Source organism: Spermophilus citellus, assembly GCF_964194105.1.
Source record: "Spermophilus citellus genome assembly, chromosome: 3".
NCBI classification, from domain to species: domain Eukaryota; kingdom Metazoa; phylum Chordata; class Mammalia; order Rodentia; family Sciuridae; genus Spermophilus; species Spermophilus citellus.
Window position 1 is genome coordinate 102,294,620 of NC_138184.1, and position 16,846 is coordinate 102,311,465.

General features: G+C 47.9%; 1 protein-coding gene across 1 annotated transcript in view; it reads left to right on the plus strand.

Moving 5' to 3' along the window:
* Positions 1–201: 201 nt before the first annotated feature.
* The window catches only part of GLT1D1 (glycosyltransferase 1 domain containing 1), a gene marked incomplete at its 5' end in the record, with an annotated part of 75,456 nt that continues 58,811 nt past the window's right edge, over positions 202–16,846 (plus strand). Inside the window, 2 exon segments of the mRNA XM_081286527.1 lie at positions 202–269; positions 8,386–8,534. Of these exon segments, the coding sequence (XP_081142653.1) occupies positions 202–269; positions 8,386–8,534 (217 nt within the window).

Genomic DNA, 16,846 nt, shown 5'->3' on the forward strand with positions numbered 1-16,846 from the left:
TCCCCACAGTCCCCTCCCCTCCCCTCCCTACAGTCCCCTCCCCTCCTCTCTCCCTGGTCCCCTCCCGGCTCGCGTCCCCTCTGGGTGCCGGAGCCAGCGGGCGCGGACTAGGCCTGGTGGGTGCGACCGAGCGCCGCCTCCGGGCCCGCGGTGGCTGCAGAACAGGTCTATGGCCAGGGCGGCGGCGGCGGCGGCGGCGGCATGCGACTGCTGTTCCTGGCGGTGCTGCGGCCGCACACCGGCAACGCGGTGACGGCCGAGCGTGTCCGGTAGGTGCGGGCCGCGCCGGGCCTGAGCATCCTGAGTCCCAACGGCAGCGCGCCCAGCTTGGCGCAGGTGGACCGCGCGGCGGTGGGACCCCGCGCAAGGTGTGAGGCTGCTCGCGGCCACGCGCGGCGTGCTGGCGGCCGGCGGCGGCAGCTGGTGGGTTGCATGGCCCAGCTCCTCCTCGCTGTGTTGCAAGCCACTGGGCCGGGGACGCAGCGCAGGGTCCAGAGAGATGCGGGTGCGGTGCCTGTGAATGGAGGCTCAGAGCGGGCCTCCCTGCTGAGGGAGCTCTGGGCACAACCAGGGGGACCAGGCGGCTCTGGTGGGCCAGATTCCGGGCAGAGGGTTTAGCACTCGCGAAGACTCTGCCCCTGTCTCAGGTCTGATTCCAAAGAGTCCTGGCTCCCCCATCTGCATGGCTGCCCCAGTTTCCCTCCTGCACCCTCTATCCCCATCTTCCTCATGCTCTGTCTGGTTATCTTCTTAATACTCACCTTTTCTGCAACTATCTTGCTGTGTATTTTACCTCTTTGTCTTCTGGTCACTGGATCGCAAGGGAGCCAAGAGTACAGTGAGGGGCGTTTTCATGGATACTTCTGGTCTAGTCCTGGCCCCCGCTGGGCTGTCTCAACTGGATGAAGGAACCAGGGCTGGGCTGAGGATGGTGGAGGACTGGCTGGGGTTGGACACAGGACCAGTGGAAGGGCACTATTCTTCCCCTGTCCCTTTGCAGCAAACTGTCTTGGTCCATGAAACTTCCCAATTTACTTCCCCTCTGTGGGTTCCTTTCCTCATCCTCAAAATGAGCAGATGGGGCTCCATCAACTCTTGTGAGTACCTTTTAGCTAAAAAAACGTTGTAGTTCTCCTAAAGACGAAAGTGGAAAGAACACATGGAAGATGAATCTGGGGAATTTACAATTAGAGATTTTATTGTATGAGTTTATTCTAAACTTAATTCAGGGAAATTCCATTCACTCCTTGGGCTGATCTGGGAGAAAGCCCCCAAGAATCTCTGTTGAATGGAGCACTGGGGAACAGACCCAGGGAAGGAAACAGAAGTAAAGGAAGGACCCCCAGGTGATTGGCGTCGTTAAGAAAACAGAACAGGGTAACTTGAAGGCTGGGGGCCACTTTAGATAATGGGGTCCAGGAGGGTCTCTGAGGAGGTTACAGTCAAGCTAAAAACCAGAATGAGGTAAACACTCTGAGACCTGAATGGAGGGTCCCAGGAAGGGGCAACTGCGGGAGCACAGAGCTGAGATGCCTGGCCAGAACCGTGAAGGCAAGTCACTGAAGGCAGCTGGGGACAAGAGCCAGGAATGAGGTCAGAGAGAGAGAGGCCAGGCCCAGCTGAATCCTGGTGGAGAACAGATGGTGCTTTAGGAATTCAGACAGTGAGTGCCTGTCAATTAACATCTGGCCCTCTGGACACAGAGGGAAGGCTTCCTTCACCCTCAGAAGGTTCCCTAGGATGACTGGACAACAGACAGAGAGGAGAGACACATGGATGTGCAAAGAGGCAGAGTGTGACTACCCTCCAGGCCAGTGTGATCCAGAGTGTGTACAACCCTTTCCACAGGGGAGGAGGTGAACAGGCCATGGAGAATTTGTAGTTTTTAAGTGTCTTCAGTGGGCTTGGCAGGACATACAATGACATGGGACAGAGCCATTGGCCCACAGTACAGACAATGGATTATAATGATTGCCTTTGGAATACTGAATATAGCCAAAATAGAAGACAATGGTGTGTGCAAAAGTGTGCCCAGCATGGTAATAAACTTCAGGCTTTCTGCCTGCGACAAGAGTCTAGTTGATGAAAACTCAGGGAAGGATCAGAAGGAATCGTTTTCCTCCTTGACAGTCTGGGCTTCTAGCTGACAAGAAGATCTCCAGATAAGGCCTCTCTTGGCATCTGCTGCTCTCAAGTTCCTTAATTTAATACAATCAACATGAGGGCGCCGCATTTTGAGGTGACAGTCTGCACCCCTTCAACTCCTGTCTAGAATTATAAACCCACATCTTCTAAGGATCTATACTCAAACCCACCCAAAAGGCCACTCCTTACTTTTGTTCCAGTTACGAGATAAAGTAGAAAGCTACTGGTCCTCCCTAGAGCCGTCCATTCATTCCTTGATTCTTTCAAACGACAGGTTTGCCATGCCCCTGTGATGTTGCCCATCTCGGAGGCCTTGGGGATGTGGAGGCAGACAAGGCAGGCTGCAGCTAACTTTTGTTCAGCCTGCTCCGCAACTAATAAGATTGAAGCCCCAAACACCCAGGTGAATTGTCCATTTCATGCATAGGCTGCACAAAGCATGGGCCAGCCATGGAGAGATACAAGTGGACAAAGGCTGTGCTCTCATAGTACCAGACCTAGTGGGGAAGCCAGCAAGGCCTGTCCTCTCAGGTCCCTCTTAGCCTCTGAGCAGCATTCCCTTCCCAGGCACAAGGCAGGACATCCTTCCAGGATGGGGTCTTACAGGCTTCCAAGAGATGAGGCAGATGGAAGAATTTTTTTTTTATGTTCTTTTTAATTATACGAGGTGATAGAATGCATTTGCCATATTGCACACAGGGAGTACAACTTCCCATCCTTCTGGTTGAACATCATGTGGGATTATCATGGTCGTGAATTCACATATGAATGTAGGAATGGAAGGATTTCTTTATGGCCAGTTCAAGAGAGGGAGATTAATATTTTAGGCTTTATGGCTTTCTTGGAGAAATAAAATTCTAGATTTTTAGGACCTGCTGTGGGGCACAAAAATTCTAGTTTTCATAGCTGCTTTGAGGGGAAAAAGCCGGGAGGAGACAGGAGGACGGAGGTCAGAGAAAGACTGGAGTCTGAAGCTGCTTCTGAGGCTCGCTTCCGAGTGTGGTTTTCTGAGCCTCCGTGTTGGTGGTGCTGAGTTTGATCAGCCTGCTCCAGGCAGGGCCAGGAGATGCAACTGGAAAGGCAGCCAGGACCTCCTTCTCACAGGACCAGAAATAGCAGCCCTGAAAGGCCACGGGAGGTCTGCACGGGAAGGTTATGGTGACTGCAGATGGAGGGTGAGAAGGTGGGGACCTGAGGACACTTTTGGGTTTGGCATATTTAAGAATCAAGATGAACAGGGCTCAGGATTGAATGTGGGGAGTGAAGGGCAGATGCTGGGAGCAAGTAGGGGCACTCCTGGGTGCCCAGGCTCTCAGCAGGAAGCTCAGGCCTCCACTGCCTAGCCACTGTTTAGAAGATGTAGGTGACAGAGATGAAAATTGCATTCTGGGTAAAAAGTCTGAGATTGAAAACAGATCAATGTTGTAAGGTCTCCTCTCTCTATGTACTCTTTGGGGTGAGCTAGCTGTGTGCAGGCTGTCTGAGCTACTGTTAGGTTACAGCCGATGGCTGGGTGTCAGCACTGTAGATGCATTGGATTGGCACCTACTCTGCAGAGGGGTCTCCTAAGCCCTGTGAATTAGGAACCCACATCTGAAGAGCAAAGCATCTCAGGAATAATTAGGGGCATCAAAGATATGGGTTCTTCTGGGAAGATGATGTGGGCCTTGAACAGGAAGTCAGGGACACACTCCTGCAGAACAGCCCTTGGGGTGACAGACAGCTGTAGTGGCTTTCTTCCCACTGTATGTAGACATATCCTGTGGCCCAACTAGAAGGCAGGCCCAGGCTCCCAAGTGTGATTTGACACTGCTGGCCTGGCAGTCACCTGCACCCACATATTAGGCTGTAACCATTTGCAGTTGGATTTGGGCTAAGAATCACATTCATTGTTTGGCACACTTGGTGGCCAGGTTGTAGGGGGACATATGGGTCCCACCTATAACTGACTGAGGCTGTCAGTAACTGCCAGAGGAGCCTGACACTCTCCCATGGAACTGGGTGAATTCATCTAGAACAGCTCCTAACCTCAAAGTTAAAAATAAAAGAAGAACAAAGTTAAAAGCTAAAATTTACTCTGGTTTGTTAAAAAATAGAGTAGAACCCTGGAGAAGAAAGAATGGCACAGGTAATGGGTGTAAAAACACGTTCACACTCTGGCTTGGGCTTTGTTGGGTTGGTGATGGGTGAATCCATAGTCCCCAAGGCTGCCTCTTGTCCTGCTAGAGTAGAAGGCTGTCTTCAGAAACCTTGAAATGCGGTTAACAACCTTTCTAAACCAACTGTGACCCCTACTGCCTGGGCTCCACCTGGACCATAGCATGCAAGTGTTTTCATTTGAATGTGAATTGCTTTCCACAGCAGGAGCACACAGTGGAGCAGGGAGAGGGAGAAGGGCAGAGCAGTGCACAGGGCAGTACACCAGGCTTTCCCTTCCAACCCAGCTGCCTTCTGCTACTGCCATTCTGATTTCTGACCGGGTCACCAAGCCCTGGGGAACTAGGCAAAAGGCAGGAGGAAAGTTCTCCGGTTTCCTGGTTTTTCTTTAGAGCAGTAATAAGAAATTGTGGATGTCCAGTAAGTGGAGGGAAAGAGGCTACTTCATTTCCCTCTTAAGTAAAAGGTGTTGGAAGTCATTTCACGTTTTCATTTAGCAAATGTCTGTGGAGCGTCTGTCTCCAAGGGCGAAGTGGGTTCATCACATGGAGGAGCTTGCTAGGCAGCCCTCAGCCCTCAGCTCTGTGCTAAGCTCACCTGGAGGAAGTTTTTAGCACTCCAGCACAGAACACACACAATGCAGATAATTATACATAGGGCTGGGGAGGCACAGGGTGACCTCAGTCCATATGGAGGCAGGCCTCTCTCAGGGCTATGGGACAGCTCCCTCCCCCAAAACAGCCGTCTCTTTCATATCACATAAAACTTATCCTTTTAAAGTGTACAATTTCCAGTATGTTCATAAAGTCATGCAAACATTACTACTATTCAATTCCAGGACATTTTCCTCACCTCCATAGCAGCCCTGAACCCATCCCCAGACCCTGGCCACCACCTATCTGCTTCCTGTCTCCATGGATTTCCCTGTCCTGATCATCTCATACACATGGAAATATACCCCATGTGGTCCTTTTCTAGGACTTTGCATGATCTATTAGTACTTCTTCATTCCTTTCTGTTGCATGGCCACAGTTTCACTCTCGTCTTCATCAGCCCAGGAATGATGGGCATTTGGGTCACTTCCACTTTGCGCTGTTATGAATCTGCTGCACTGGGCATTTGTGTAACAGGTGTTAAAGGTTAGTGAAGTGGAGAGGGAGAGGGGCTGGGGGCAGCATCGGTGGCCAAAGGAGCTGTACATATGGGGGCCCCAGGGAGGAGGAGGCTGCCCTGCTGTGAGAGAGCATGGGAAGCAAAGGGTGAGCTGGGTGCTGTCCCTGTCACGTTGAGGCTCCTAGATTTGAAGCCACAGGCTTAAAGGGTGAGAGGTGGAGGTTGATGCCTTGGGAACAAATAAGAGAGCAGAAGAGAGCGCAGAGGGAGGAGGGAAGAGGGTACAGAGATCTCCAGGTGTCTGGATGCTCTCTTAATGGAGACCCTGAAAGCGCCCTTCAAGGGGGTAAGAGGAGCTGTCCAGGTTCAGTGTGAGGTGCAGGCCACCTGTTCAACAAGGAGTGAGAAGGGACAGTGGGCATTGGCTCCGAGAGGTCAGTGGCTGTGCTCTCTGGCCTTGCTTTGGGGGAGCAACAGGGGATGGAGGCCCAGGAATGAGCAAGAATGAGAAGCAGAGTTGGGAAATGCAGGGGCCCTTGCATGGAGTTCTTGAATTTCAGCACTGAGCCTAGGGGGTCACCCTGAAACCACAACCAAACCTAGCAGGGTCACAGTGCCCAAGAGTCAAGATAACCTCCTCCTCTTCCTCTTCCCCCTCTTCCTCCTCCTGCTCTTACACCCATTACTGTTTCTCCTCTTCCTCCTGCTCTGCACATCCTTCCCCTCCTCCTCTTCTCCCGCTGCATTTCCTCCTGACCTCTCTCCTCCTCTTCTCGCATCTCTCCTTTCTCTCTTTCCTCAGTTTCCTCCTCCTCTTTCTTTGACTCCAACTCTTAGGATTTTGTGAAATATTTCTCCTCCACATCAGGCGGCCAATTCGTTTGTTTGGATAAGGACATAATGATCCCGCTGGTGGAGCTGAAGTAAAAAGGGCTCTGTTGGGCTTGCATCTCAGACTCTCAGGCTGTCTGGGTGATTTAGGAGAATTCTCAAGGGTCATTTTAAGTGTATTTGATTATCATCTATTTGCTCATTTTGTCACCAGAGCCCCAACTTGTGACTTAACCATTCATGTAACTGTAGCACAGAGGGTGTAAGTGTGGCGGGGGGAGTGTGGCAGGGATACAGAGGGGGAGACCCAGAGCAGAGAGTGGGAGGAGGGTTGTCAACATTCATGGGCAGGAGGTGGGGCCAGGTGGCTGGCTAGTAACCTGTCCTGTGGGTGGAAGGCAGGGCTGGCCATGGGTGGCATCAGCGTGGGCTGTGGCGGGAGGTGGGGCCTGCCTGAGCTGGGCTGGGGTGTTTGGACTTTGCAGTGGGGACATGTTCAGCTGTCAGGTTATTCATTAACAAGACCAAGAGGGACCTCATTTTCACGTGGTTTAGTTGAACTGACTACTGTGAGCTGTTGGAGGTTTTAATCAGGGCAAAGACGTGGCTCTGAGTGTCACCTGCACATATACACATACATCTCAAATAATTATGAATTATAATGCATGCACACAGCAAAAAATCCCCAAGAGGATAAGGAATGTAGTGGGAAGTCCCCCTCCTGCTTCCATGTCCTGTTGGAACAGATGTTACCATGCCTTTCTGGGTTTCCTTCAAGGTGCTCTGTGCAACACAGAATCTACACAGGCATTCTCTGCTTTGCTCACCATGAGTCTGGAGCTCATTTGGAGTCGCTTTGTGGTGACCCACTCACTGCCTTGTCTTAGTGGCAGAAGATCAGGTTGGATGGTGGTTTTCATTCCTGCTCTTTCAAACATAGCAGCGGTGCTATTCCTGGCTGCCCGTTTCTGCATAGAATTTAAATGTACCTCTGGAGTAAGTCCCTGGACATGGAGTTGTGGCCAGAAGGCTTGTGTGCTTTGGATTTGCTACTTGTTCCTGTACCACCCATCAAAGAGGTTGGACTAATCTACTTTCACAAATAGTGTGCAGGAGGGTTTATTTCATGAAGTCGTAGGAAGACTTCTTGGTCTTTATAGATATTTTACATTAAAAGGTGACAAAATTGAGTTCCATTTCCTTCATTTAAAATCCCAGTTGTTGGGGCTGGGGTTGTGGCTCAGAGGTAGAGCGCTCGCCAATCATGCATGAGGCACCAGGTTCGATCCTCAGCACCACATAAAAATAAAGATATTGTGTCCACCTATAACTAAAAAAATAAATTAATAGATTTAAAAAATAAAATAAAATCCCAGTTGCTTTTGTTTTTCTGTGAACTGCAATGTTATGCCCAACTATATTTTTCTATTGGATTATTAGGCTTTTTCTTATTGATTTATAAAAGTTCTTTATATATAAAGAAAATTAGCTTTTTCTCTTTTGTATGTGTTGTAAATGGTAGTTTTTTCCCAGTTTCTCATTTGTGCTGTTGGTATCATCCTGAACAGTTCTTTTCTGCATGTGTGACTTATGTTACCAGGAATTGAGTTAAAATGGGAAGAAGGAAGAGATGTGTTTGAAAGGGATTCTTTCTGAAGGTAGAAGGGAAGGGCCAGGAAGTAGTTTTTGAAGTCATGGTAATAGGTGACTTTTGAAGTCCTTTTTAAGAAGTGACTAACAGCGGCCTGAAGACAGATTTTGGGTACAATCCACAATAAAGGGGCAAGAGAAAAAAGTGACACGTGGAGTCAAAGAAACAGAGAAGGAACTCTCTTGTTCAGCACATGTCACTGGAGATGGCAGAGTGGATTCCACGTCTGAAGTCTGCCAAGCCAGCCTGAATTAGCCATGGCCCTCTGACCATTATCCTGGCCACAGTCTATTGTGTCAGAGACTGGTGGACAAATGCTGCTGTCCTCGATGCTGAGCTGCGTTCTCAATTTCAAAGCAGATTTCCTCTAAAGGGCAATTCAGAAATAAAAATTACTCATAGAATTGACTTAAATTCCCCATCACAAGAGTGAGCTGTGGCATGTCCGCATTCCTTCAACTTCCCCCATCTCTCTGTTTTTGACACAGGGACCATCTAGAAGCGGCAGGACACGTGTGCATTCTGAAAGACGCCTTTGACTTTGAAAGCCCGTCTGAAATCTCAGACCTCATTGCGGCTGAGAACTTGGAGGCAGCTCTGGCTCTTCACCTCTACAGGGGAGGCCGACTCTTACAAGGTAACCCTCCTGCTCTTTGTTGGGGTTTAGCTGTGGGCTATCCCCCAAGAGCTCATGTGTGACAATTCATGAAAGTTCCAAGGTGAAATGATTCAGTTATGAAAGTTTTGACCCAGTCAGTGAACTAATCCACTTGAATGGATTAGCTTTGAGGTAACTGTAGGCAGATGGGGTGTGGCTGGAGGAGTGGGTCACATGGTGGGGGCCTGCCTTAGGGTTTATATTTTGTCCCTTGTGAGAGGAGCTCTCTGCTTCCTGGTTGCCCTGTCCTGAGGAGCTTTCCCCTGCCCCCAGTGCACTCTGTTTCACTCAGGCCCAGAGCAGCGGATTTGGCTGGCCATAGACTGAGTCCTCTCAAACCGTGAGCTCAGAGCCAACTTCCTCTTTTGGTCACAGCAATGAAAAAGCTGACAAATACACTCTTCCAAAGTAAAACAGTGGGAATGCTGAAAACCCAGAGCACCTGGAACCTCAAAAATGCGCACAGTGGTGAACCCTGTTTATCCAGAACACAAGTGGAAGGAGTTCAAGGAGCTCTTCACTTTGTTTTTCTTCTGAGCAATTTTCCAAAATGTGGTTGCTGTGTCCACACAGAACAAGTGAATGCTGAAACTGTCTTTACTGTGAAGAGGGTTATCCTATCTCCATGTGTACTTCCTATTTCAAAGTGTACCTTTTGGAAGCTAAACATGGGATTCTTTTCTACACATGAGTCCTTATGACAGATTTTAATTCAGCTTAATGAGGAAAATGCTATGGTGCTAAAGCTAATTTAGACCACTTGTGAGAGTTGGGTTGAAACAGGCAATTCAGGAAATAATGTCATAATAAGATCACTAGGTTAACTGCAAAAGGAATGAAGGTCCAGTAGGTCATCGGGCCCTTGGCTTTGGGACTCTTTTGTACTGGACAGAAGTGATCGATATCTCTGCCTGATGCAGAGTGACAGATGGTTAACCTGATGGCAGAGGATGAGCTCTCAGACCAATGAGGTCAACAGCAGGACGTCCCTACAGAGACTGCTGCCCCCTCCGGAGCCCAGCAGGCTGCTTCCTGGGATACCCAGAGGAGGTGCACATTGTCCTTCTTTTCTCCTGTTTCAGTCTTGATCTTATTGCAGATGGTGGGTTTTGTAACATGCCCAGCCCGTCTGGCTTCCCTGAGAGCATAGCCCCGAGTTGGGGCAGGACAGGTGTTCTGTGTTAGCTGAGCCAGGAAGGACTTTCTTGAATTGGTGGCCTGGTGAAGGTGCCGTTTATGCTGTATGTTTCAGGGGACAGTAGTCACTTGTAGACCACCATTATCTATGGCACTCATGCTGGGATCACTTTTTGGTTACAAAATATGTGAAGCTTCCTCAGTGTTCAGAAGTTTCACTGTCAAGGGTGAGGTGAGGTTCTCCTCACTTCTGCAGTTGAGCCTCTTGGGACACTGTCTCCACACATGGGGACATTTGCTCTCATGCCCTTTTTTATTTGTTAAATAAAAACGTGCATGGCAAAACATTCCCCCAGCTAGGAGTAAGGCCTGACTCCAGGGTGTGGCATGAAAAGGGATCTTTTGCCTGCCTCTTGTCCCCTATGCCTCATTTGTCCTCCCCAGAGGCAGCCAGCTAGTATTTTTTCATGTAGATTCTTCTAGAAATATATCTACTGCATTAGTTACCTACTATTGCATAACCTCCAAACTTAGCTGCTCTCAGTGACACGCTTGGCAGCAGCCTGGCTGGACATTCTGTCCTAGGGGCTCTCATGTGCTCTGGTCAACCTGGGCGTTGGGTCAACCTGGGCTGTTGGAGGGTCATATCCATGATTGCGGCTCAGTCAACTGTGGGCAGGAGATGAGGCTTCTCCACAGACATGTGAGTGTCCTCAGACGTGGTGGCCAGCTTCTCCCAGAGAGAAGAACCCAAGAGAGAGAAAATGCAAAGTAACTTTGTCTTCTACCACCCAGCCTCAGAAGCCGCCCAACACGAGTCCCGTTGGTTACCTGGCACTATATGGCATGGGTCCTAGCCAGAGCGTATACAATTACTGTAAGAATGCACATATTTATTGAAGTCTGAGTTTTGCTGTTTTGGAGACTGGCCACCACGAAGGCCTTTGCCCGGTTGCGTAGATGTCCCTCCTTCAAGCCACACAGTTGAGGCATTTCCACCCATGGGAGCCCTAGCAACACTACCTTGGAAGTGCCACGATTTGAAATATTCAATTTATAGACCTTAAATTGTCTTCGAATTTTTCTACTTCAGCCCCTGCAGTGCATGTCTTGGTATGAGCATCGTAGCTCATGAACCTGTAAGAGTGTACCTGCTGTCCTGTTTCTGGGACCTGTCACTGTCAGAAGTGATTTCTTTCCAGAAGCGGGGACCCTGCTTCTGAAAGTGTTATTCCCAGAGAGTGCTTTTCTGTGAACAGCATAGGACCCCAAATCTCTTCTAAGTGACATAGGATGTAGCAGAGTCTGAGGTTTATCCCAGAATGTGCCAGGGTAACCTTCCTCCTAGAGCCAGAGAGAGGCCTGTGCTGGCTCTGGCTCACAGGTGCATGGGAGTCTATCGCCGATGGATAGCTGCAGCTGCCCCTCAGCCTAGTCTGGAGTCCTCCTGGCTACAAGAGGTATTGTCTATGTCGTCTATACCTGGTGTTTCTTTCAAATTGTTTCTCCTGCAATGTGGAATATATTTTATTCCTACAAGTCGGGTTATTCTGTATATTTCCTTATGTACCTTCCCCACTTGCATAACTATGTCAGCCTCCCCTCAGTGGCTGCCTGGTACAGGTTGAGTATTCCTATTCTGAAATGCTTGGGACAGAGTGTTTGTGATTTTATGTTTTTTTTCTTTAAATTGTAGAGTATTTGCATATATATAATGAAATATTTGGGGAATGGGTCCCAAGTCTAAAAAGTCACTTATATTTCCTATACACCTTATTTCCTGGCCTGAAGGTAGTTCTATAGAGTATTGTAGTGTGCCTGCCTTTTGTTGGTGACCTGTTATGTAAGGTCAGAATTGGAAATTTCCAGCTTGTGACTTCATGTCAGTCTTCAAAAAGCTTCCAATTTTGGAACATTTCCTATTTTGGATTTTTGGATTAGGCTTACTCAACCTGAATTTTACTATAAGAATGCACATATTTATTGAAGTCTGAGTTTTGCTGTTCTAAGCAATGTTGAAGTACCTTTGATTATATGTCTTAACTTCATTATGAGAGCTATCAGTAGTACTAATTCCTAGGTAAACTTGTAGGCCAGGGGATAGTATTATTATTATTTTAAATTTTGATTGACACTGACAAATTGCTACACAGAAAGGTTATTCCAGTTCACATTCTACGCAGATGAGCAAGGACCTATTCCCCTCACTTTAGTCAAAAATGCTTTTTTTTCTTTGAACTTGGGTTCTTTTCAGTTTTACCATTCTTGACCTCTGTTTCAACAAACACAAAGACATCTGAAATTAGGTTTGCGTCTCTTCTCTTAAGAGTTGTGGTGCTCAAGCCCCCCATCCCCAGACAACCCTGAGGAAAAATCAATTAACCAATTTTATTGTACCACCTAACAAATTTCAAGACCAGAGGCAGCACCCCTCAGAGTAAATTTGGCTCTGCTTTTATTTGTTCGTCTGTTGCTCATTTTTTCATTATGGAAATCAAATATCATCCTTCCCAAGGGCTATCTTTTAAAAAGTAAAACCGGGTAGCGTAACCTGTGAAAAGCAACGGAAGCCTGGCCGGTGAGAAGCCTATTGCTGGGCCATGTGGTTTATCACCAGGCAAGGTACCCAGTACTCATGAGCCAGTTCTGCACATCAGCAGGTGCTACACTGTTACTAACTGCCTGGACTGCAGTTCTACTCCATGTACCATGAAACTTTTATAGTCTTTTATTAAATATATACATTCACTGATTTCTGAAATTACATTAGTAGGTGATTTGGAAACTACATAAAAAGGCAAGGAAGAAACTATCGCACCTGTGATTTTAGGCAGAAAGGACCAGACTCTGTGTGTGATTTGGTTTCATTTGTTTCACATTTTTATTCAAAAATTAAGTTTGCAAAAAAAGATACATTCTTATAATCTAAACTTGCAACTACCTTCAGAAGATGTTTGTGGGCTGCTGAGTAGGGGCTAAGCAGATATGAAATACTCAAAATGCTGCTCAGGTTTTTCACCATATTGCACAGTGTGTATGTTTAAATTGTAGTCATATGGTACTTTTAGTTTAGTTACTTATTTTTACCTAACAATATTATCAGAACATTGCCTCTGTTGTCGAAGGATTGCATCTTATTTCCCCCTCAGTTATAAACAGTGTATTGATGAACAGATGTTTACATATTCTTTTGGAAAAGATTTCATCTCACTTACTTTAGAATTTTCTAGAAGTGATCTTAGGGTATAGGCATTTCTAAGCTTCTGATACATATTGCTGGAGGAAAACAAGCCATGGGTGTGTGGCTGTGTGTATTCAACATAAGCAAGACCTTAACCTGGACAAGTGCAGGTTCACTTTTTGTTTGTTTTTCCCTTGTGGTGCTGGAGATTGAACCCAGGGCCTTGTGCATGAGAGATAAGTACTCTATCAACTGAGCTCCATTCCCAGCTCACTTTTCTTTTTAAAATTAGTATTTGCTGAGGGCATGATTAAGTAAGAAAGTTGCTAGAACAAATATGCAGACAAAGGGCTAGCACCTTAGCAACATTGGTCTGCCTTGCAGATATACTACAGTAATAGTGGGAGTATTTCAGAAAACAGTACAAATGTGAACTTTGAAATGGCACATTCATTACTCCCTCTGGGCCTGTCCACACTGCAGTCAGTCTCTGGAGTGTTTAATAAGGGACCCTTGTAGCTGTTCTCATTCGGGCTGTGACACCTGCCACCCTGCAGCTGGCTTTCTGGCCTCCTTTCAGGGGCCTTAACCGGCGTGTGAGAGACAAATTTCCAGGACATTTGATGCTGGCAGTTCCCTGTGTGAATGAAGCCCTCCTGTGTTTCTTGTTGAAAATATGCTCAGGCTTGAACCTAACAGGGCAGCCGACAGGCTCAGGTGCCTGATCAAGAAGGAGTCTAACCACTTGCTGGAGCAGCCCCTGCGTGCATTTGTGCAGAGGAAACAGAATCGGTGATTTCCGAAAGTGAAACCCGGCATCCGACTAGCTCTCTTCCTCCAGCCCACCCTCCAGCTCTCACTCTGCAGATTGTGGGTGTTTTTAAAATTGCAGTCATGTCATAATTCAGTTATCTATTTTTACCTAACACAATGTTTAGACCATTCCTTCTGTCCTTGAGTGGTCCTTCCACAGTATGGTTGGCTAGGAAAGATTGTGTCTATTTCCATTTTCCCCTCAACTGTAAGCAATACTGGTGAGTAGACCACTGCATACACTTTTGGAGAGGGTCTCCCCTGCGTTCCTTAGGACATCTGCACCCCACATTCACTGAAGCATTGTTCACAACAGCTAAGATGGGGAATCGACCTCACTGTCCATCCGTAGATGGGTGGATAAAGAAAATGGGTGTATATACATGTGGGATTCTAGCTTTGAAAATCCTCTCATTTGCAAATACCTGGATGAATCAGAAGGATATTCTGTTAAGAGAAATAAGCCAGACACAGAAAGACAGATCCCAGGAGCCCACTTACTGTGGAATCTCAGGATCCCTAGAAGCAGAGGCTGAAACCATGGTTCCAGAAGCTGCTGTGGGTTCACTGGGGAGCCATTGGTAAAGACTCAGAAGGAGGAGACTGGAGATCTGTTGTGCAGCATGCTGATTGTCCTTAACAGAAATGAATTGCATCTTGAATATTGCTAGAGAATAGCTTTTATGTCCTTACCACAGAATGAACAGTCTGAGAGGTAATGTGTGTATTAATGAGCTTGATCTAGCCATCCTACAATGTGCACATATTTCAAAACACCATAAATATGTACACTAATAAAAATAGCTTTGCAAATGCACTCTCCACATATCATGCTGCAGAAAAAGTCCAAAAGGGCTTCTAGAACTTATCAATTACAATCATGGTGAGTTTTTTTTTTAAAAAAAGTCTTGTGATTAAGACTAAAGTGCGACTTATTTAGGACTTCCTTTTCTTAACTATAAAATGAGCTCTGAAAAAATAAGTAGGTGAAATAGCTCACATTCCATTCTTCTAAGTGCTAATGTAATTCAGAGAATTTCTGGACTGGTGTATTCGAGTGTCTTTGGTGTAAAGCAGCGTGTGGCGTCTGCTGGGAACCTGGCGTGTTGTGCACAGTCTCTTCTAAGATCTCAGCAATCAGTCAGTTAACCAGCTAATTAGTACCATCCCTGTTTCTGGGGAGAGGGCGAGGATCAGAGCAATGAGCACCTTGCCCTAAGTCACATCTTCCAGGCGTAGCTGGTTGGAGCCCAGGGCGGACTGGAGCCCAAGTCTGGAGCCTCCCCCACCGCAGCAGGGTCTCTTTGTGTCAGTCAGACCCGGGGCCTTGCTTGCCTCTGAAGCAGCGTTTTAGGTGCTGAGAAAGGCTTTCCCTCTCTCCTCCTTTGCCTTCTTCACCAGCAGTCTTTGCCAAGGGAACTTCCTTGGTGGCTTAGGCTGCATTGGCTGCCTAATGCTGCGTGACAAGGTACCACAGGACCCATTCATTGTCCCACAGTTCTGGAGACCTGTGGATCTAGAGGTCCTAAGCTACAGGGGCTCAGCAGGTGGTGCTCACCCCCAGAGGCTCCTGGGTCAGTTCTCATCTTGCCCCACAGCCCCTCCTGCAGCTCCAAGCCCTCCATGGCTGTCTCCCTGTGTGACCCACACCTGCCTCCCTCCTGACCCTCAGGATGGACCACTGGGATAGCCCAGGGTGGTCTCCCCTGTCTCCCAGGTGGGCTGCCCTACTGCCCCCAGAGATCTGCTAGTCCTCAGAGAGTCACGTCCTCCCACAAGGGGTGAGCATCTGCCCATCCCAGCATCTTCAGAACCTAAGCCTGCTGCTCGGGAAACCAGGTTCACTGTGTACCTGTTCTGTCTGTGTATCTTGGGAAAGTTCATACAGGTCCACAGTCAGGAATTCCAACAGCATAAAGCATCAGAGAGTGAACCTCAGTGTTACCCATTAGGACCTGGGGCCTGGTGGGTCTTCCCAGAGGCCGCGGCAGTTTGTGTCGAGTGTCTTTGCACAGATGTTAGATGTGTAGAGAAACATATTTATCACAGCCACACACACATTGTGTTGACCAACACGTGCTTGTTTTCCTCACTTAGCAGTAGATTTTGTCAGTTTTTCTGAGTACACACACACACACACACACACACACACACCCCTCCTAAAATAAGGCTTGTCTCCACCAGTGATCAGCTAGATTGTGTCTCAGATTCTCCCTCTTCTAGCACCTTTATCGCACGCACTTGCATTACAGCTCTGCTCAGTATCTTGAGGCTGAATTCTTGGCAGTGACATTCTAGGGTGAGAGCAATCTAGATAGACAGAGAAAGATGGAATCTATTAATTTCCATGATGAAAACAATTCCTTTGATTAAAAGGAAAGTTCAATATCTCTCCCTTACACACTCAAAGGGGTCAGCTTGTGTGGGAAACCCCAGGATGACTCTGGTTGGACTTGACCTGTTGCGGGTTTGCAGGCTGTAGAGCCTTTGGAGACTCTAGTTGACCTTTGGAAGTCCTTTCAGGGAGCAGGGGAGTCGTTTGTGATGAGCACATCATTGAACTTGATCTGTGCACCTTGGTGCCCATGACTTGGTTCCTGAGTGAGCCGGGGACAGCCTTGCCCTGTGCTTCCCTCAACCTGGGCCTCCACTGGGAGTCTGCGTCTGCCCTCTCAGGGTCCCTCCTGCTGCAGTGCTCAGCACTGTGGGTACCTGGTTCCCACTGCAGCCCTGTGGCTATGATTTATCCCTCCTGCTGTGCTGCATACTGCTTGGGGACTTGGTTGGGATCTTGTCTCTTACATCCCCTCAGCCGCTGGCTGGCATGATGACAAACGACAGCTCTAAGCTGGGAGGCCCCTTTCTCTGTCACAAACCTCGATGGTCACAGATGAGCTTGTTTCCCAGAAATGATAAACTTGGCTTTGGTAGATGGTAGCTACCAATATTTTTCATCTGATAAAATTTAAAGCAAATTAATTGAAAAAACAAAAGTCAGTCATGGACACAGCGGTTGGCATCTCCAGTGACGGATCTCAGAGCTGTCACTGTGGGCTGAGACCCACTCCTCCGCTCCGTACAGCGCCTTGCTCTGAAATGGCAGCTTTCCATTCATCCTCTGGGGTGGGTTGCTGGGGACGTTTCCAAAGCTAAATCCTTC